This window comes from Pseudomicrostroma glucosiphilum, assembly GCF_003144135.1.
Source record: "Pseudomicrostroma glucosiphilum strain MCA 4718 unplaced genomic scaffold BCV69scaffold_8, whole genome shotgun sequence".
NCBI classification, from domain to species: Eukaryota; Fungi; Basidiomycota; class Exobasidiomycetes; order Microstromatales; family Microstromataceae; genus Microstroma; species Microstroma glucosiphilum.
The window spans coordinates 382675-402231 of record NW_020289920.1 but is presented as its reverse complement, the minus strand read 5'-3'; the positions used below and the strand labels follow the sequence as shown (position 1 = coordinate 402231).

Below are 19557 nucleotides of genomic sequence, written 5' to 3'. Positions count from 1 at the left end.
AACGCCCTCAGTCTTCCTCCTCGTCCATTGGCACAGGAGCAGCCGTCCTCCTCCTACGACCTCCCCTTCCCGCATCCTCATCTAAAGTCTCTCCAGCTCCACCAGCCTCTTCAGCCAGAGCAGCCAGCTCTTCATCCGCATCCAGAGACTCGCCGTCATCGTCTTCTTCATCATCATCATCATCGTCGTCGTCGTCGTCATCGCTGTCGTCCTCCCCTCCTCCTCCTCCCTCCGCTTCGTCCTCCTTGTCTGAGCCTGCAGGTTGAGGGGTGGACGCGGCAGCTGGAGCAGGTGCTGCAGGCGTCGCCTCGGCCTCGTCCTCATCATCCGAAGCGGCAATCCCCGCGGGTCGCCGTGAGCCATTAGTCGTGGCAGCAGCAGCAGGCTGCTTGGCAAGCCCGCGTCGAGGTAAGCTGTCCGACTCATCTGCGTCCTCATCTTCATCTGCCTCGCCCTCCCCGTCCTCTTCTCCATCCTCGACCGCTCTCCTCCGCGGAACTTCCTCCTCTTCCTCCTCTTCCTCCTCCTCCTCCTCTTCTTCTTCCTCTGCCTCACTCTCCTCGAGCTCAGGCAATGCCTCGGCGAGCAAATCGACTTCACTCCTCTTGTAGAGGCGCTTGAGCTGGTCTCGCTCCGAGAGCTCCTGGTGCGTAAGAGCGATGCTCTGCCAGTAGTCTGGATCGGCATTGTGTGCATCGGGTCGACGAGAGCGCTTGACGCGTAGTGTGGTTCGCTGGGTAATGGGATGGTAGTAGGCCTTCTTGGCGCTGCCTTCCTTGTAGCCATCTCGAACACGCTGCCTTTCGCTTGCAACGATGGGCTGTACAGAAGTGGAAGCTTCGTCCTCGCTGAAGTTGAGGACGAGGATGCGCTGCCATTCCTCTTCGCCACCTAGTCGCTCGGGTTCGTAGTCCCTCTGGTGACTGTACGGTGTCGTTACCTTTGCCCTCTCACGAGAGAAGGCGACCTGCTTCTCCTGCGTGACCTCATCATCTTCGCCTTCCACCTCTTCGGGCTCCTGCGGGAGATCAGCAGCCCAGCCGCTCCTCCTCCTCCGCTCCTCTCTGCGCAGAACAGCTGCTTCTCTGACTGAGTCGTCCAAGCTCCCGGCCTGATCTTGGAAGAAGGCACGATCTTCTTCGTCGAAAGCGTCTGGGTCGGCAAGGAGGAGCTCGTCAAACTCTTGAGGCGATAGATCCGCAGGAATGGTTGTGGGGAGGAAGAAGGAGACCAGTGGTCGCATCGTGAAGGGGTCTGGACGGGCGCGCAGGAGCGATAGATGGAGTCGAGGGTCGATGACCTGGCGAGATTCTTCGTGTCTACCCGGTGCATCGCTGAACTTGAGAACGTGGTATTGAGTTGCCCATGTATCGAAGTCAGGCAGAAGCTCAAAGCTTTCCACGGGTTTCAGATCCTTCTTTGTGGGGTGTTGTAGCTTCTCCAACGGGACTTCAGCAGCTGCAAAGGAAGCCTCGATACGGGTTGCCTCTGCCGAAGGAGAGACATCTACGCCAGACCTGTCTTGCTGACGAGCGGATCGGACAGCTGCTTCTGCCTTTGCCTTTCGATCTGCTCCAAGGTATTCTGTCCTTCTGAGCCATCCTACATCCTTGGCTCCCAGCGCCTCTACTGGGGGAGTCGCGGTTCCGCTAGCGCCATTGGCATGCTGGTTCTGGAGGTAGGCCGGTGTTATCAGCGGAGGAGCGGGGGCAGTAGCGAGGGAAGGGTTGAGGAGCCAAGCGTCCTCTGAATGAATCTGCGACGCATCGAGAGGAGGAGGCGCGCCATCTATCGGTCTGCCTTGGGCATCGGTCGCCCAGAGCTCCGGGAAAGCATTGATGTCGAGGGGCATGCCTCCTTCTCCGTCTACCACCAGCGGGAAGGGAACCGAGTCTGCCAGACGCGACGACCATGTTGGATCTGCATACCTCTCTGCGGGTGTATCGATGCTGAGGAGCTTAGGAGGGTAAGGGGGAAGAGGAAGGGGGTTGGGATACCGTATCCTCTCAATGAGGTCGGTCCTATAGAATCGGTCGGATGGGTTGATCGAGGTTAAGGTCAGTCACAGCAGCAAGCTGGGAAGAAACCACGAAGAGCGAGCTCACCTCTTCCTGGAAGACGACATCGCGTAGTGCTCGGGTGACTGTCGATGTTGAAGCTGAATTCAATCAATCGCGAAGTCAAGGCAATGGTGGTAGGGTGGTGCTATGAGTCTCCGGGAAGGTGAGCAGCCAGCTTCCGCCAGGAAGGAAGTAGGGCCGTGGAGTCGATGTCGCCCCGCCAAGGCGCGCGGCTCCGACGGCGCCCTTTCCGCTCATTTTTGGATACGAAGCGAGGAGCAGCTGCGAATCAGCAAGAAGGCACACAGAGGCACACGCTGCATCAATCACAATGCTCGCATACATCCTCTACGCTGCCGGCATCGATACCACACTGACATAGCGCATATAGACCTGCTGGCGACGATGTCGATGGCGAAGGTGGACCGCCGTATCGATGATGATGATGACGAGGCAGATCAATTCGCTGACGCAGAGGAGCAAGCGCCCACTCTGCAGCAAGAGCAGTCCACCGCCCCACATCCTGAATCATCAGACGTAGGCCTAGAGTCTATTGGCGATGATAAGATCGAGGACGACGAAGTGGAAGACGACTACGATAGTGGTGAAGATAGCGAGCTGGAGCGCATTCAGGCCTTTGATTTCCAGGACGCAGACTGGGACATGGCTAAAGGAGGTGAGTTATGCATCTGCATCGTGGCATGACCACGCAAGCACTCGGCTGACATACCAAGTACTCTACGCAGACTTCACAAAGCTCTACAATCGCTCTCGCCAAGTGCAGTCGGTGGCTCAAGGAAGCTCAGACGCAGCAGTACCTTTGCCAGCCATGAACATCTCGAGAAAGGCTGCTGCTGCCAGGGAGGCAAGGGACGAAGCCAACCGCACCAATAATCGGAATACCGGCAATGCGGCAGGACCATCTAGCTCTACAGATCCAAATCGGATTACATCGGGAGAAGATGCCGAAAATGCTGCACAAGAAGCTCCCCACGATAAGACGACTGCTCAACTCTCTTCGTTGTCTCACCTTGCGTCTCGTATATCCCTGTCTGGTTCTCTGAATGCCTCAGTGCCTAGGAAAGGCAACTCGGCTACAGCTTCGAAAGACAAGGACAAAGCCGACAGGGCCACCACACAGCAGGTTCTCGACCCTCGTACGCTTGTCATACTCTTCAAGATGCTACAAAGAGGTTTTCTGCGGCACATCGATGGAGTCATATCCACCGGCAAGGAAGCAAATGTCTACCATGCCTCCATGCCTCCTCCCCCTCTGGCTGAGCATGGCGAGGACGAGACGACTCCAGCTGAGGAGCGCAAAGGCTCACCAGTTCATGTAGCCATCAAGATCTACAAGACATCCATTTTGGTCTTCAAGGATCGTCATCAATACGTGTCTGGAGAATATCGGTTCAGGAACGGCTACTCAGGATCCAACCCACGCAAGATGGTCAAGACATGGGCAGAGAAGGAAGCCAGGAATCTCAAAAGATTGGTGTCTGCCGGTATTAGAGCTCCCAAACCACTGGAGCTGAGGGATCACGTCCTGGTCATGGACTTTCTGGGCGACCAGGCTGGTTGGGCTAGCCCTCGGCTAAAGGATGCTGAGAAGAGCATCGATCAAGAAGTTGAGAATGGCCAAGAGGATCGGTGGGAGGACCTCTACCGAGAGATGCTGGCTGGAATGCGGACGCTATGGTGGCAATGTCGCCTCGTCCACGCTGATTTGAGCGAGTACAATGTCCTGTAAGTATCAAGGCCGAAGCGGGCTAGAGCAGCCCTGATCATCTGCATGCTCACACTCACACTGTGCACTTTTCAACGAACCTCCTCCAGGTACCACGAGTCCCACTTGTGGATCATTGACGTGTCTCAGTCTGTTGAACATGACCATCCAAAAGCTCTTGAGTTCCTTCGAGCCGACATCTCTCACATCGAGGCCTACTTCTCCAAGCGTGGAGGCGTTAGGAACGTCCTTGGTTTGCGCAAAGTCTTCGACTGGATCATTGCCGAGCCCAGAGAGCGTGCGAAGAGGGGTGGTGGAAACGTCGGCATCGATCAAGTGCACGAGCAAGATCAAGGGAACGATGAGACGTACGAGGGCGAGCTGAAGATCGTCCAGACTGGAGGCACGGGGCCATTTGCGCAATTGGAAGTGAGGGAGCGAGAGCGAGGCGAGACCGAAGAAGAACTCATGGCGGATCTGAAGGAGATCATGGAGAGGAGTAAAGAATCAAAGGCAGCTGCCTCCTCCGCGCCTCCCGCGAACAACGGTCTGGATCATTCCGCGAATGCACAGACATCAATGGCCACTCCACCAAACCAGCAGGCACAGCAGCAGTCCTCAGACGAAGCAGTTTTCTTCTCGTCCTACATTCCGAGAACGCTCAACGAAGTCTACGATCCAGAAAGGGATATTCAAAAGCTCAAGAAGGACGGCGCAGAAAGCCTGATCTATGCCGGAGGTGTGACGGGTCTCGGCAAGGCCAACGTGGAATCAACCTCGAATCCTTCTGAGCAAGTAGCTGCCCCAAGCTCGCAGACGCCCGCTCCAGGCGACTCACAATCGGACGACGAGAGTTCCGACGAGGACGGCAGCTCAGACGAAGACGACGAGAATGGTGGGACCAGGGAGAAGAAAGGGCCCCGAGGTCACCGCCACGAGGATCGCGAAGCAAAGAAGCAGCGGAAGCAAGAGGTCAAGTCTGCGAATCAGGAGCGGCGCAAGACGAAGATGTCAAAGAAGGAGAAGCTCAAGAAGATGAAAAAGAAGTGAACATCCGCTCTGATCGGATCAGGAGGCCGGTCGGATCATACAAGTTCCAGAACAGCAGGCATTGTATTCTAGCGCACTGACTCGACGGGAGCAAATACAATCGTGTCTCCTACTGCCTTGAATTGTACACTGGCAGGCCGCATCGCGGCGTCCCTGCACGCGGAGGCGCGGACGCTGGGCAAGTAGCGCGTACCGGGAGCAAATGTCTGAGAAGGCGGTGGACGACGGCAGCCTCCGTTCATGCTGGGTCATGGTCACGGAGGCATTTCTCGATGAGATACTTAAGGATGCTGGGAAAACCTCCCGGCTCTGCCTCCTTTTCCCCACCTTCCCACATACATCCCAACTTGGTACCGTATCTTCGCATACACGTACCGAGTTGACCCCGTATACTACACCCAAAGCTTACACCCACCCTTTACGCTGCTATCATGTCTCGACCAAACGACATCGTTCTTCCCGAGTCCCTCGCCGGAGGCATTCAGTCTCAGCAAGGCGGCGACCCAGAATTCCTCCGACGAATTCGCGAGCGAACCGTCCAGCGGATTCGAGAGTCTGCGGAGATCAGGCTGTGGCAGCACCGGCAGCGGCTCAGGGAAGAGTACGCATCTAGGAAGGCCCCAATTCCCTACGATACAGACTATGCATTCAAGATCGTCTCCCTCCTTTGGAGATGGATCCGCCAGTCCAGCGAACCTGAGCTGCTTGCATCCGTACCACCCCCGGCTCTGCGAATGCCTCAACTCGGATCGCAGTGGGAGCTCGGCTACTGCCCTCTGCGAAGGTTCTTGCGCGACTTCCCTCGAGACCCCAACAGTGTCACGTCCGAGCTTCATCTCGAGCTTAATGAACTTGTCGAACAACTCTACGAGGCTTTGACGGGCTCACCCGACCCCGCCTCGAGCACCGCAGCACCTCTGGTCGAGCGAGATCTTCCTGTCACCTCAGAGCTCGAGGGTACTGTCGACATCGTCTTGGTCATGGGCCTGCTCCATCGGTGTTTTCAATTGGCTCTGGCCACCACCCAAGAGAACTATGTGCAGCTCTTCAGCGATGAAGCCGCTAGTGCCGTCCACGAAACGCAGCAAGAAATTGATCTCACCGAACCTCGAATCATCTCCGCCAACGAAGAGCAGCAAGCAGGCAACGTCGACACCGACGACGAGTCTCCTGTGACCGACAGCTCCGGTGGTTTCGTGGTCGTGTCAGCCCAAGTCACCGCACCAACGTCAATGGCAAGCTTCGTTCCCTTCTTCCCTGAAGACGATCTCGAGGACGCGGACGCCGATGCCGACGACGACGACGACGGCAACGACGACGAAGAAGACGCGAGATCCGTCGTCGGCCGGGTGCTAGAGATACTTGACCATCTCATGAGGCCAGATGAGCCTTGGCCTGCCGAAGATGAACCTATCCAGGCTTTCAATGGCGAGCATGCGCAGGAGCCTTTCGCAGTCATCAATCGTCCTGCTCTTCGCTTCAGGGCTCCAGCAGATAATCGGGCTCCCCCTACTGCACCTCGAGCTGAAAGAGAAGGTCGAGTAGCCCCTCATCCAGACGGTCATAGGCGTCGAAACCACCAAGGTCGCCGAGGTGGAAACGGAAACCGAGGACGCCGTGGTGGCCGTGGCGGTATTGTACGCAACTTCGGACTACACATCCGGCATGCTCCTAGGCGCGATCCAAGACTTCCACCCATCCGGGAAGAGGTGAATGCTTGGGATCCCATGCTCCCTGGTTGGCGAATCCCTTTCCTCCGCCACCAGCGTGAGCTGCAGAGGCTGCAGGACGACATCATTATGACTCTCCGCATTCTCATGCGCTGAGCTCTCGACTAGGCTCCGTCTGCTGTCCATCCCCTCTGCTCCATCTGTCCCGTCCTGTCACAGAAGTGTCGAGATGCTGTTCTCGCCCCGTCGATGTCCTCCCCCCAAAACGTTCTCGTCTTTGCTCACCCCGTTCCCCCAAAATCAGTGTCGCTCCTCTGCGCACAGAACAATCTCTGTCTCGTAGTGCTTCCCCCGTAAATTTTCCTGTTCCCCTAAGAACAATCTTTGTCTCGTAGTCCATTCCTTCATTGAAATTCATACATTCATTAAGAGTTCAGTGTGAGCAGGGTGCACCTTCTCAATTTAAAGACTGACAAGGCCCGCTTATCTGGGATGGCCGACGTGTCTGCGACTAAGACTTCAGTCTTCCTTCTTGTGCAGCCCATTCAGCCCCCACATGCTGATTGCACTCCCACCAAGCATCGAAAGTGAGGTGAGGTGACAATCATTAATGAGAGAAGAGACAGAGCAAATGATCTACACTCAGGAGGCACCGCCACTTTCCTCCGTCTCTTCTTCTCCTCACTCATTGAGCCCATCCTAAACCCTCACAAGCCTGTCTCAGCGTCTTGCCCCAGCTCGAGCTCTAGCAGCTTCCTGGGCTAGCAACTTCTTCTTCCGCCCAATAAAGTAGATGATCAAGTCCTTTTGTGCTTGCTTGAGCGGGCCGACGGATTCAAAGAGCTCTTCTACGCTGACAGTAGCGCCACTAGCATCGTTTCCAGTCACACCATTCTCTTTCTCTCCGGCAGCAGCAGAAGCACTTCCTGTTGCTTCCCCGTCCTCGCCCTCCCCAGCACGACCCTGCTCAATCCTCACCTGTGCGCAGCTAACCACATCCACGGCAGCCTGTCGCAGCGCCGTGACTTTTTCATCGTTGAGCGCGCGCAAGATCCAGCTACGAGCGCGGGGTATCTCTTCGAGTACCATTTCGGGTGGGAGACGGAGTAGGAGACGGGAGAGGGCGCGCAGGGAAAGGAGAAGGATCCTGCTGTCGCTTGCTGCTGCTGCTGCTCCTTCTGCATCTGTATCCGGAGCTGAGAGAGAGGGAGCGGGTCCCATGCTTGAGAGGAGAGAGCTGAGCCCAAGAGCTGGAAGAGTCCTGGCAGCCCAGCTATCGATCAGGGACTCGCATCCTGAAATGACCTTGGTGGGCGGAGTTGCGCCTCTTCTACTGGCACTGGCGTTGCCGCCGTTACTGCCGCTCCCGACGCTTGCGCGGACCTTGAAGATCAAAGAGAGAAGGTCAACTTCAAGCCCGTAGGAGAGGAAGAGCGGGTATTGCCTCTCTACGAGGTGAAAGAGGAGAGAGAGTGCCGCCATAGGTATCTCGCCTGCATCAGCAGGAGGAATGTTCTCGCCCGCAGAGGCAGGTGCAGCAAAGAGGGCGAGCAAAGAGCGCTCCAGCGCCTCCCACAGACTGCAGAAAAGGCTCAATTCCCTCCATGCGTCCGCTTGCTGCTGCTCTAGCGACTCGCCATCGCCATCGCCCTCTTCTTCCTGCTGCATCCTCCGCTTGGCAGCCTCCTCCGCTTCGTAAGCCCCTCGGCCGCTCCGCAGGAGCTGCTCGTTGGCCGCACTGTCTTCTTCGGCTTGCACAGGGAATTTGCGGGACATGATTGACAGATTGCCAAATGTGACTGCGTTTGCTCTTCCTGTACGAACTTCTTCCACCCATTGTAGAGCATCAGGTGTGCTTTTGATAGGGGAGAGGGCGATCTGAGCCTCTGATGTGAGACGCGAGGCACGGGAAGCAAGGTAGCTCTTCCCCTCAGCTGGCGAGACAGGAGGCGGTGCTCGCTGTGGTGGCGCTTGAACCTCTGCCTCTGATGATGGTGAGGTAAATGCGAGAGCATCTGACGATGACGATGACTGCGGCTGCGGCTGAGCACCTCCCTGCCCGTCTGCCGGCGCTTGTCGAATGATCCTTGGAGTCGACTGATTGGTCTCATCACCGTTGTACTGCTCATCTTCGTCGTCCTCATCGTCAGCTGCTCGATTATCCTTTGTCTGTTGGCCCAGGCCAGCAAAAGCAAAGCTCAGACTATCGTCTCCCCCACCAGCTGCCATTGCTCTCTTGAGCGGACTGCTGCTCATCCCCATCAAGTCGACCGTCGCATCGCCATCGAGCGTCGCATCCGCGTCGTACCTGCCGAGCTGGATGGTGTCGTCCGGATCGAGCATCTTCGCGGGCAGTGCAGCGGTGCGAGAAGCCGGTGAGGTAGGAACTGCTTTGCCCTTGGCCGATGGAACCGCACCCAGCGATTTGTTCCCGCCAGCATATCCAGACATAGGTCGAGCGTTTGCACTTCCGCTGCTGCTCGCGCTCGCGCTGGATGATCCAGCCGTTGAGGTAGAGACGTTGCGGGCTCTGGTCGGCTGGAATGGCTGAAAGCGTTGCTGAGGCTGTTGACCGCCGTAGCTTGACGGTGGTGGCGAGCTGGCGCTGCTGGCTTCCTTTCCAATCCCTCTGGGCGTTGCACGAGAGGGAGGAGACAGAGCCGAACCGGCTCTACCTCCCTGCGTCGCCCCTCTTGTCGGCGTCGTTGCAGAGCTGAGCGAAGCGGAAGAGGATGAGGGAGACGGTGGCAGAGGAACATCCGCTGCCCTGGGTATACGCGATGCAGAGAATTGTCGAGTCTGAGACAGGGAGGGCTTCTTCGGGGTCGTCTCGCTGGCAGATTGAGGTGATCCCGCATAGTCGTCGCGCTGTGAGCCTTGCGACTCTCGTTGTTGACGAGCCTGCTGCTCCTTCCTCTCGGCGACCATCCGAGCTTTGGCGGCGAGAATGGCACTGCTTGGTCCTCCAGCCCTCTTCGGCGGTACGACAGCCACCGCCGGCTTTGATGTCGAAGGAGACTCTTCAGACCTGGAAGGAGGAAGTGCGCTGCTGACGGCTCGAGCTTGAGCGCCGGTACCCGCTGGCCGAACGGGTCCACTACTCATCGCTGCGCTAGCTGCTCCTGCTGCAATTTGTTTTCGAATAGCTGGCTCCAGCTTCGACTCCAGAGCATGGCCGCGAGCAGGCCAGTAGTGTCTGTACACGTAGAACGCCTCTCTCGAATTGGCTCTCACATCTTTGTTCTGATCCGCCAAACCCTTCTGTAAGAATTTCTCAATCGTTGCGAGACCCTCGTGAGACTCTAGCGCGTGCTTGCGATGTTCTGCATGTGTAGCCAACAACGTGTGGAGATGCTCTGCCATGCTGATCCTGGTGGTGATATTCTTGTCTTGCATGCCTGCCCAGACGAGATCTAGGAAGCGATGGCGATATGACGTAGTCTGGAAGAGCTCTTTCACAGCTTCCTGGGTAGCATTGGCCACCAGACGCTTCGTGTACCCAGCCATCTTCAGCAGGGCGGGAACAAAGGCGTCCAGGGTGGAATCTGCGAGGCTATCTCCCACTCGTTGGGCGAGCTCTGCGATCAGACAGGTGCCCTGCATAGCCAGTGTGGTCCGCAAACTTCCGACAGCCTTTAGTACTCCATCAGTGAGAGATTTGATCCCGCTGACAAAGGCAGCATCGTACTTGTCGAATGCGCCAGCCTTGAGCATGCCTCGCACTTTGATGATGCCATTCTCTCGCTGTAGCCAGTTGTGTTCCGTTTCTTTGCCCTCGAAGTGCGGCAGGAGAGCAGTGAATGCCCTTTCGAGGTCGCCTCGACTGAAGATGTGGACTGGAGAGATGTTGTCATCGGAAGCAGCGGTGGCGGCTGGAGCCGGCGCTGTCGTGGCGGAGCTTGCAGCCGCAGGAGCAGCATGTGACGTCGAAGAGGCAGCTCGCTCAGCTGCTACTGGTGTTGCCACACCGTCTCCGCTCAAGTCCTCATCATCGTCGCTACTGATCTCGCGTACAATTGAATCTACCAGAGCCTTTCTGACATTCTGTGCTTCCAGCTCCTTTTTGAGGTCTGTCTTTGCAGCAGGACTAGCGGTGGAGAAGAGGGCTACTAGTGTGGCTCGAGCGGCTTCGCGGCAATGCGGATCAGCATCGGACAGGATCTCTACAAGGGGTGAGAGGAAAGCCTTGATTGGCAACTTGGCCTGATAGCTGCGCAGAGGAGGTAAGACCTTGCACGACTATGACAGGCAGGCAGGGCGGGCACAGGTGTCAGTCATAATCCCCCCTGTGCATTGTCCACCCCGTAGCTCCATTCAAGTACCCTCTCTGGCTCACCTGCTCTTTGATCTTTGCCGACTTGGCCATTAGCCCTGTGTCGCAAAGTAGCCTCTCAAAGGCATTCAAGGGCGACTCAATCTCCCTTGTCTTGTGAGAGATGGAGTGACCAAGGGTTGCCCTGCTACCGTCAATGGCAGCCTTCCCCAGCTCCTCCAGAGCTTTCCCGGCCATCTCTCTAGTCTTCTCTCGCCCATCTCCTGCCTTCTCGAGGACGGTGGGCATGAGAGAGTTTATTGCCGTCTTGACGTGTTGGACGCCCTTGGGCTCGTGGATCGAGCTCCTCATGTGGGCCAGGAGGGGTGAGACAAACTCGAGAGCCGCATGGGATAGAGTGGGATGTTGATTTTTGATCAGTACCTTGAGTGTGGCCGTCAGATGATCGGCTTCGGGTATGGAGTGAAAGGTTGGAAGGTGATCTGACAGGTGTTGCAGGGCAGAAGTCTTGCCATCAAGATCTGAAGGGGTCCGGAGAAAGGTGGCCGGTTGTGAGCATCACCATAGATTTCACTCGAAGGAGCTGCCTCTTACTCACCGGTTGCGGCATCGATGCTGTCTACCAAGTCTTGGAATCGTTGAACGTCGTCCTCCCCCTCGTCATCGTAGTACGACGCCATCCTCGGCGCGTCGTACCAATCCTTGGTCAGCTCTGAGGGTCTGACTTGAGCAAAGCAGTAGGAGAGCTCCTCTCTTGCCGGGGGTATCAGCAGCGTCTCTCAGCTCGCTCCTCCTGGGTATACAATGCGATGTCGATGGTACCTTGACAAGGCGAGGAAGAAGGGGCAAAGGTGTGTTGGGTCCCACTCAGGAACAATGGCGGCTACGGAACCAAGGCGCCTGGACGCGATTCGAAACGCCGCACGGACTCATTTCACCCGACGCCTCTCGCTCCACCGCTCACCAACACCAACACCAACACCATCCCTATCCTCAAAGGAGCCCGCAGTCATCTCTGTATCCTAAAGAGTCTCGAAGCTCTTCGTCTTGGTAGCTTGTGGCTCAGGATGGCCACCACCAGTGCCAGTGGCGGCCTCAACTCCAAGGTGAAGCGCTTCGGCAACCCGCCCGCGTACCTCGATGGTCGCCCGCACTTCCTCGACGCCTCCTACCAGCAGGTACTCCGCTTCGGCCAGCGTCCCGGCGGGTCCAATGACAGGGAGCAGAGGAGCGCTAGTGTAGAGGATGAGATCACACCTGATGGAGAGCGGCAGACAGGCGGTAGCAATGGAGATGGAGCACAAACAGAAGCAGGCCCTTCCACTGCACGCTCCTCCTTGCCTCGCACCTCCTTCGAAGAGGAAGAAGGCGACGAAGAGGACGGCGATGTCGAAGGCAGCCGGTCCCATCCCACTACCGATTCCGAATGGGAATACGAAGATCTCCCTCCCGAATTGGTCATCTTCGATCTCGGCCCAGAGGCGGCCAAGCTCCTCCAGTCTAAACGACAGTGGGCTTCTACGGGACTAGAGACGGGCAACCCCTTTTTGAAGGTGGGCAATGTGGTATTCAAGGGTACTTGGGAGGAGAGTCTGACTACAGGAGTGATATTGAAAGATGAGCTTGGTGAGTGGAAGATGCTCAGCAGTGTCACTTTCCCTCGACTTTGACGCAATAACTTGACCAGGCACGCTGAACCACCCTGCGTCTTCCATCTCCAACCCCTCTCTCTGCCTCAGATCGCACCCGTCCCTTCCCACATCAACACCACCCCTCTCCCCTACCCCAACCTCTACCAAGCACAACGCACAACCGCATCAAATTCCGCCCTGCCGTGAATCTCGACGTGGGCGAAGCGGCAGCCACACAGCGCTCGCGAAAGGTGCGCTCGAAGCTCCTGGCGTCGAGACGGATGCGTCCGCAGACGCAAGGAGGTTCGGTAGCCCCAGAGACATCAACATCAAGAGCACGCGAGTCGCATTCAGCAAGCGTGGAAGGAGGTGAGGCCGAGCCTCCCGCTACAGGGGACATCGACATCGACATAGATCCGGAAGGCGACTCTCCTTCTACCAATCCTCTCACCCTCTCCTCGCCCAAAGCTCGCAAGCCCGGTCGTCCTCCCCTCTCCCTAGCACAACGCACACAGAGAGCCGTACAGCGCTCTTTGCGCCCTGATGTTGAGCCAAAGGTGACGCAGAGGATTGTAAAACGGATGAAGATGCAGGAGAAGTTGATGAGGGAGATTGAGGCGGGAGAGGCGGGTGGAGCTGGAGCTGAGGAAAGTGCTGGTGCTAGTGCGGGTGCAGAGGCTAGTGCGGCTGCAGAGGCTAGTGCAAGTGCAGGTGGCGCAATGCCAGGAAGTGCCAGTAAACGAATCGTCCTCCTCGGTGAGAGCGGCTCAGAGTACCTCGACCTCAACACGGGGGAGGTGAAGAGACTGCGGGGGAGTAGACGGGGTAGGCCGTCTGGATCGAAGAACAAGGCGAGGGTGCAGAGGGGTGATACACAGGCAGTGGCAGGGGCAGGGGCAGGGGCAAGGGCAGGGGCAGAGGAAGAGGGAGAGGGAGGGGTTGAAGACCAGGAAGAGGCAGGGGATGAGCAAGATCGGGGCGCAGGAGAAGAAATGGAGGTGGAAGCTGCTGATTTTGGGCAGGCACTTGGAGAGAATGAAGATCAGGGGGAAGGAGAGGAAGAGGAGGAAGCAGCGAGAGCCGGGTCTGGTAGAGGAAGGGGGATGGCACCCTGATGATCTGCAGCGCGATGAAGAATGGCACACAAATCTGTACTTTGATACCCTCAATCGGACCCTCACCTCCACAAACAAAGACATGGACAGTGGTCATCCACTTTCACAGTCGCGAGTCACGGTGATTATCAGGGAACTGGCAGTCGAGATCGGGAAAACAGGGATCGTGGAGAGAGGGGTATGGGGCTACTGCTCTATCATCTCCACTCTCTGGTGGTACTGCTAAAAAATCCTCAGGCCTCGAGGATCGCCTTGAGCCTCTCCCGCTGTGCTTTGAGCTGCTGCACCAATGCCTCAATTCTGTTGTCTGCCGGAGTGGCGGCAGCGAGGCTGGCCTCGATAGGCGCCACCTCTGCGACTACTGGCGCAGCCGTCGCCTTCTCGTGTACCTCAAGGGGCTCGCTTCCCTTCTTGGCAGGCGGAGTGATGCCGCCGTCAGTGATTTTACTCGTGGTAGGTAAGTCAGAACCAGTCTTCTTGACCGCGTCGAAGCCTTGCAGCGCAGCCTCGGTCTTCTCGAGAAGCTTTTGAAGCTCTGCGGCTGGATCGGCTGCCATCTCGTTGGGCGTTGCTGGTGTCGAAGGCTCGGAGGTCCTAGTGGCGAGCACCCTAGCCACTCGAGGTATGGGCAAAGAAGCAGCAGGAGGGCCACCTCGACCCTTGAAGTTCTTCAGCAGAATCTGATCGCCCGAGGGAGGAACAGTCGGCGCTCTAATGCCCTGATTCAAGCCGGTGGATCTTGAGCTCTTGGTGTCAGCCGGCGTCCATTGTGGTCGCTGTGGGAGGCTCGCAGGTCTGGTGGCAGCACTCTTGTCTTCGATTGTAGTCTCGCTCTTGTCGTCATTCGTGTAGTCAACCTTTTGCCCGTTCCCGTCGTCATTTTGCTCATCGTCCTTGCCGTCATCCTGCTTGGCGTTCTTCTCGTCTTTGAACAGATATTGGTTCTTGTTGTGCTCTTCAACAGCGTTGTGATGATTGTCTTCATCTCTATCTACGAGCTCAGTGGTGACCTGCACAGTCGACTGCTCCACTGGGCTTGAAAAGTTGGTGGACTGAGCCGGTGGAACAGGCTGGACAGGTTTGACAATTGGAGCCAACTGAGGTGGCTGAATCTGCTGGGTCCTCTGGACCACCTGGAGTGGCTCGAACTGAGTCCTAGCCTGCGAAATAGGGGTGCTGTCAACGGGGTCGTCCCACCCACCGCTAGTATCGGCAGGCCAGTCAATCTTGAGTGTGGCTGGGATCTCCACCGCGTCTTCCTCGTCGTCAGCATCGACGCCGGGTACAGGTTGAGTTGGCACAGCAGCTGTGTAAGAGCCTTGAGAAGACTCAACAGTGACAGGAGGTCTTCGCTCGATGTCTGTAGGCGTGACGGTCTCTTCGCTCGCACCCCAGCCATCGTCATTGCTGGCTTGAACATTCTCGGTCGGACCCCACCCACCATCGTTGGCAGCTTGGCTACTCTCATTTGGTCCCCACCCATCGTCGTTGGTAGTAGCTTCAGCCTGTTCAGTCGGACCCCATCCATCGTCGTTGGCAGCTTGGGCGTCTTCACTGGGACCCCAGCCATCCTCGTTGGCAGAGTCGCGAGGTTGCTTCTGAAGCCAATTGTTGACCATTGCATCTCTGGGTTGTTGCTGCGAGTCAGGGTTCTGCTCCTTCGTATTCGAGTCGTCTGCCTTTCGACCCCATCGGTTGAAGGGCAACGCAACGGTGTTGGTGCAGGTGACAGACTTGTTGACCGTTGGCGGCTGCCAAGAAGCTTGTGCTTCAGATGCATATGCCCGAGAGTAAGAAGCTTGTGGCTCAGATGCGTAATCTTGGGTCTGTGAATAAGATGTGTGCCCACCATCACCATTGCTGTGACCGCGTGGCAGCGCATAGTCGAGACGCATCGTTCGTCCGCCAAGCTCTTGTCCCGAAAGGGCCTCCATAGCACTGTGAGCAGAGTCTTGAGAGTCAAACTCCACGTAGCCGAATCCTCGCGATTCGCCCGTCTCTGGGTCCTTGGGGATAGCTACGCGCAGTATGTTGCCATAGGGTGTGAAGGCCTCTCTGAGCTCGTCGACGGAGAGAGAGTAGGGCAGACCACCCGCGAAGAGAATGGGAGAAGCATCTGGGTGCTGCACAGGGTGAGAGGAGGACTCTTGTCCGTACTCTGCATAGTCATCGTAGTAGTCATCGTACCAGTAACCCTCGTCGTCGTCCTCGGGCCGGTCGAGTGGTTCGAGGGTAGGATTTCTGCGCCAGTATATCTCCCAGGATCGACAGCCCATCGGAGGTTCGACTTCGAGCCAATGGTCCCCCAGACGAAGGATCGCTCCGTTGTCCGGTGCTTCTGGTACCTCGTATGGAGGCTCTCCCCAGTCGTTGGGACGCTCCTCTTGCGTGTCATCAACAGCCTCGTGGTACTCCTCTTGCGCTTCGTTGTCCTCAAACTGTGCTGATTGTTGATTGACCTCTTGCTGGAAATTCACCTTTCGAGGTGTCAGTGCAGGCTGTAGACCTTGAGGCTCGCCGGTCGGCGCGTCCCAACCGCTCTCGTCCGCAAGCGCGTCGAAGACGTCGACTAGGGCAGTCCCTCCTTGCTGCTGGCCCTGGTGGTCTTGAGTAACTGCTTCTGCTTGTGGCTGAGTACCATTCTCGTCCTCGACCAGCCCAGTGGCCTCAACATCGTCGATCGTCTTGACGCGACGTGTCACATTGGGCCCCCATCGAGCTTTATTGCCGAGGTCGGTGGCGCGAGCGAGGTGGGGAGGAGGGGCACGTCCGGCCCAACGATCGACTGCAGCCGCTTCGACGGGCTCAGGATCAGGATGAGAGTGCTCTGGCTCCTGCGACAGTCTTGAAGCGAGGGGTCGAGCGTCCAGACTGGGTGCTGGCTGCGAGGAGAGTCGCTGAGCCAAAGGCTTGGCTGCTTGCTTAGCACTGCGGATAGCGTCGTGAGGTCGAGGGATGGATGCTCGAGGAGTAGATGCGGACTCGTCCTCATCGACCCAGGCATCGCCGTCATCGTCCTCATCGCCATTGTGATCAAGAGTGGTGTGGGCGTCGGTCCAGGCAGACGCCTCGTCGTCGTACGCGTCGAGGACGCCGTCGCTCATGATGGACTGTATGCAATGTGTAGTGTGAGGGTGCGTAGAGGTGTGGTCTTCGAGGGTCAGATGAGGGGATTGTAGTGGGTGATGAGTGGTGAGTGATTGGTAGAGGACGGTGGAAGGAGGACGGGAGAGGCAGACGCACAGGGGAGAGGGACGAGGTGTGGACACGCCGCGCTGCGCCGCAATGCTTGGCTCACACGGCTCACACGGCTCAATGGATCGAGGCAGAGAAGCTCGAGCGAGGCCACGAGGCAGAAGAGAGAGGCGCAGTGCAGTGCAGTGTGATGTACGCATGATTGGCTGGTGATGAGAATCGTCCGTCGTCCGCCTCTACCTCTACAGTACATTGCCACTTCCGTGCCGCTGGAGGCCGCCGTTGCCTGGGAGCAACCCTTCTGCAGAAGCCAACGCCCCTCTGCTGCGAATGCGCAACCTCGCCCTGGATCACTTTCCGTAGCGTTGCTCTGCATTGGTGAACTGCTCCAGCGCAGCAAAGAAGTCGTGAATCGACAGCTGAGCAATCGAGCATCCTGCCGGTATCACATCCGAGTCTTGCGGAGAGCCAAGAGGTGCAGAAGCAGGAGCATGACTGCCGTCGTCGGAGTAGAGTGAGGGAGCAATCAGTCAGCAGTCCCCGTCGAGCAGCACTGAAGCTTGCTACCGGTCACCACAGCTCGAAACTTACAAGATCTCCGTGACTCGAATCATCCATCTTGGGAAGTCACTCAGAGTCCGTGCTATCGGATCCCCTCCAGAGACGATCAGCAAGTCTGGCTCGGTATGAGGAAGCCCTTGGCCTGCACGACGAAGGGGGACACAAGTCAGCTATCAGTGCCAATGAGGGCAGACTCAATGAAAGACTAACCTCTGAGCTCCGAGTCCACCTCAGCTACACCCACACTGTCTATCCTTTTGCTGAGCCAGTCCTTGTCTACACCTGCATGACCATTCATGCCCTTGTGCGCTGGACTATCGCCAGTCACAACGTCTTCTCCTTCCCTCTTCACTTTACCGACGAGCGCCCCGGAGAGCGTCGCAAAGGCTGTACGACCGTCCCACCTCGGCGTCAGAAGGTTGAGCACGATATACAGAGGGCTCCCAGGGACCTCCTCAGAGCCCAGGGTATGACTTTGAAGCTTTCCGTTCTGCAGCTTGACCTTACTCGTCTTCATCGCCAATTGTCTCCGCCTCTCACCATCCCTCACCTCGATCACAATCGGTACCTGCTCCTCTTCGACATTCACATCTATCCTCCACAGCCCACTGCAAGGCTCGAACCCCCTTTGTGAGCCCGAAGCAAGCCATCGACTGATCTCTCCTCCTTCGTCCCACACGCTCACTTCTGATACACCGAGGATGGCGCACCAGCGAACAGCGTTGCGCAAGGAGAGGACCCTTCTTGCTGCCTCTGTCTCCTGGTATGCCAGCTGACGAGCAGAAGGAGGTGAAGACTTGCCGAAGAGCCCGATGGAAGATCTGCTCGAGCTCGTAGCTTCACTGTCGGCTGGCAGAAGCTGGGTCAAGTACCGGAGGAGCAGTCGAGCGAGGAGGGTCGAGGTCGGTGGAGGGCTGGGCGGGAAAGCCAGAGCGACATGTTGCGGTACCCGTAGCTCTCCTTTCGAGTTCGCCATGAAACTCCCCTTCTCTTCTTGACGCTTCGTATTTCTTCGCCGGATCTCGAGCAGCTCTCCTCCTAGCTGTGCAAGCTCCTCCACTCTGCGTTCACCAGCACTACCTCTCCTCCTGAGCCATCTCCTGGACCGAGCTAGCGCTCTGAGTGAAGCAGTGATGATCCAAAAGCCCAAATGCAGCAGTACGAGCAGCAGGTACTGCAGCGGCAGTAAGATCATCCCGCCAAAAGTTCTGCTTGCCTTCTTGCGTCGTGCAGCAGTGTTGGCGGTAGACTGCTGCTTCTCCTTCCTAGACTTCTTGCCGCGACTTCTCCGAGCTTGTAGAGCCTCCTTCTCCTTGCTCTCCGTGTCCTGTCCATCAGACAGCAGTCTCGAGCCCGGCAGAGGCAGGTCCTTCTCCAGAGCAGCAATAGCCTTCACTACTTTGGCTTCTGACCCTGCTCCCTCTCGTTGTCTATGTCCACGTCCAGCAACCTCGCCCGCACCACGCTCCCGAATCGGAGGTCCATCTCCCTCTGTATCGTAACGCCTCCTCCTCTGCGTAGGCACAGGCCAGTCTCGCGTGCGTGCCTCTCTCCATGTAGGGGAGATGGGAGGGGAGGAACAGGATGAAGAGGAGCCGGCTTGCGGATCTTGCGAGTGCGAGTGGGAATCTGACGAGGCAGAGGTGTAGGTATGTGAGGAGAAGGATAGAGGAGCCGGAGGAGCAGGAAGGTCGTGCTCCAATTTGCGGGTGGACCTCTTGAGGGAGGAGGAGGAGGCGGAGGGCGTCATGACATGATCTCTCGCTGCCTTCAGCTCCAAAGTAGCTCTTCACAGCAGGACAAAGAGGGGAGGGGAAAGGTAAGACGAAGCAGGGTAGACCAACTGAGTACCCAGATGATGAGACTTGTGCAGTAGTGGTTGCACTCGAAGCTGTACAGGGCTCACTTGGACCCCCAGATTTTGCCGCCTGCTCGAATCACTTCTTCCCGCTTCCCGCTTCACGTCTCCACGTCTCCACGTCTCCCGCGACTCGACTCCACGGGACGTGGGCTGGAGTGCCATGTCGTACCTCTGTACCGAACACGAGCCTCCAAAGTCCCAGCGCTCCTTGATCCGAAGGAGCTGCAAGAAGGAGAGCTACGAACCCCGCTAGACTACAAACCCACACAACCACGAGACGCAACACAAATGCGAGCGAGGCCCCATGAAGATTTTATTGGTATTGCAAGCAGCGCGCTCGCGGCCCGCACAGTAGAGCAGAGAAAAAGAGGGAGAGAGGAGAGTCTCATGCCAGGAGTAGGTGGGAGGAGGGGGG

General features: G+C 57.4%; 8 protein-coding genes across 8 annotated transcripts in view; 3 read left to right on the top strand and 5 right to left on the bottom strand.

Moving 5' to 3' along the window:
• Positions 1-260: 260 nt before the first annotated feature.
• Positions 261-2224, bottom strand: BCV69DRAFT_206499 (hypothetical protein). The gene is made up of 3 exons (XM_025489723.1): positions 2106-2224; positions 601-2021; positions 261-505 (listed from the first exon to the last, which is right to left on the bottom strand). The coding sequence occupies exons 1-3, from the start codon at positions 2123-2125 to the stop codon at positions 441-443; spliced, it is 1506 nt and encodes a 501-aa protein (XP_025347496.1). The 5' UTR covers positions 2126-2224; the 3' UTR covers positions 261-440.
• Positions 2225-2465: 241 nt separating this feature from the next.
• BCV69DRAFT_299471 (RIO1-domain-containing protein) lies at positions 2466-4836 on the top strand (the record flags this gene model as incomplete). The annotated part of the gene is made up of 3 exons (XM_025494334.1): positions 2466-2736; positions 2807-3806; positions 3897-4836. 3 exons carry the CDS (start codon positions 2466-2468, stop codon positions 4834-4836), a joined length of 2211 nt encoding a protein of 736 aa, XP_025347495.1.
• A 431-nt stretch (positions 4837-5267) lies between these two features.
• Positions 5268-6662, top strand: BCV69DRAFT_277589 (hypothetical protein; the record flags this gene model as incomplete). Its single annotated transcript, XM_025491158.1, has 1 exon — positions 5268-6662. One exon carries the CDS (start codon positions 5268-5270, stop codon positions 6660-6662), a length of 1395 nt encoding a protein of 464 aa, XP_025347494.1.
• Positions 6663-6937: 275 nt separating this feature from the next.
• BCV69DRAFT_312929 (hypothetical protein) lies at positions 6938-11652 on the bottom strand. Its single transcript, XM_025494985.1, has 3 exons — positions 11378-11652; positions 10843-11300; positions 6938-10745 (listed from the first exon to the last, which is right to left on the bottom strand). Exons 1-3 carry the CDS (start codon positions 11457-11459, stop codon positions 7227-7229), a joined length of 4059 nt encoding a protein of 1352 aa, XP_025347493.1. The 5' UTR covers positions 11460-11652; the 3' UTR covers positions 6938-7226.
• A 90-nt stretch (positions 11653-11742) lies between these two features.
• Positions 11743-12869, top strand: BCV69DRAFT_206367 (hypothetical protein). Its single transcript, XM_025489721.1, has one exon. It carries the CDS (start codon positions 11847-11849, stop codon positions 12447-12449), a length of 603 nt encoding a protein of 200 aa, XP_025347492.1. The 5' UTR covers positions 11743-11846; the 3' UTR covers positions 12450-12869.
• A 2500-nt stretch (positions 12870-15369) lies between these two features.
• On the bottom strand, positions 15370-15627 carry BCV69DRAFT_239908 (RNA-binding region RNP-1; the record flags this gene model as incomplete). Its single annotated transcript, XM_025489986.1, has 1 exon — positions 15370-15627. A coding segment is annotated over one exon (258 nt), but the record flags the coding sequence as incomplete, so codon positions are not given.
• A 1566-nt stretch (positions 15628-17193) lies between these two features.
• Positions 17194-18740, bottom strand: BCV69DRAFT_206340 (hypothetical protein). The gene is made up of 4 exons (XM_025489720.1): positions 18681-18740; positions 17526-18361; positions 17312-17423; positions 17194-17215 (listed from the first exon to the last, which is right to left on the bottom strand). The coding sequence occupies exons 2-3, from the start codon at positions 18255-18257 to the stop codon at positions 17388-17390; spliced, it is 768 nt and encodes a 255-aa protein (XP_025347490.1). The 5' UTR covers positions 18258-18361; positions 18681-18740; the 3' UTR covers positions 17194-17215; positions 17312-17387.
• The window catches only part of BCV69DRAFT_287606 (hypothetical protein), a gene marked incomplete at both ends in the record, with an annotated part of 2871 nt that continues 1860 nt past the window's right edge, over positions 18547-19557 (bottom strand). Inside the window, one exon of the mRNA XM_025493578.1 lies at positions 18547-18608. Coding sequence (XP_025347489.1) covers positions 18547-18608 — 62 coding nt within the window. The remainder of the gene's footprint in view (positions 18609-19557) is intronic.

What these genes read in the sequence shown, in the direction of transcription:
- BCV69DRAFT_312929 (XM_025494985.1), bottom strand. Translation starts at nt 11,459, where the DNA reads ATGGCGTCGTACTACGATGACGAGGGGGAGGACGACGTTCAACGATTC. An exon ending in CAGCATCGATGCCGCAACCG is followed by an intron (nt 11,301 to 11,377) that starts GTGAGTAAGAGG and finishes GGACCCCTTCAG; the next exon opens with ATCTTGATGGCAAGACTTCT. An exon ending in CGGCAAAGATCAAAGAGCAG is followed by an intron (nt 10,746 to 10,842) that starts GTGAGCCAGAGA and finishes TGCCTGTCATAG; the next exon opens with TCGTGCAAGGTCTTACCTCC.
- BCV69DRAFT_206367 (XM_025489721.1), top strand. Translation starts at nt 11,847, where the DNA reads ATGGCCACCACCAGTGCCAGTGGCGGCCTCAACTCCAAGGTGAAGCGC.
- BCV69DRAFT_206340 (XM_025489720.1), bottom strand. Translation starts at nt 18,257, where the DNA reads ATGGCGAACTCGAAAGGAGAGCTACGGGTACCGCAACATGTCGCTCTG. An exon ending in TCAGCAAAAGGATAGACAGT is followed by an intron (nt 17,424 to 17,525) that starts GTGGGTGTAGCT and finishes TTCGTCGTGCAG; the next exon opens with GCCAAGGGCTTCCTCATACC.
- BCV69DRAFT_206499 (XM_025489723.1), bottom strand. Translation starts at nt 2,125, where the DNA reads ATGTCGTCTTCCAGGAAGAG. An exon ending in ATGTCGTCTTCCAGGAAGAG is followed by an intron (nt 2,022 to 2,105) that starts GTGAGCTCGCTC and finishes CCGATTCTATAG; the next exon opens with GACCGACCTCATTGAGAGGA. An exon ending in CAAGCGCCTCTACAAGAGGA is followed by an intron (nt 506 to 600) that starts GTGAAGTCGATT and finishes GAGGAGGAAGAG; the next exon opens with GAGGAAGTTCCGCGGAGGAG.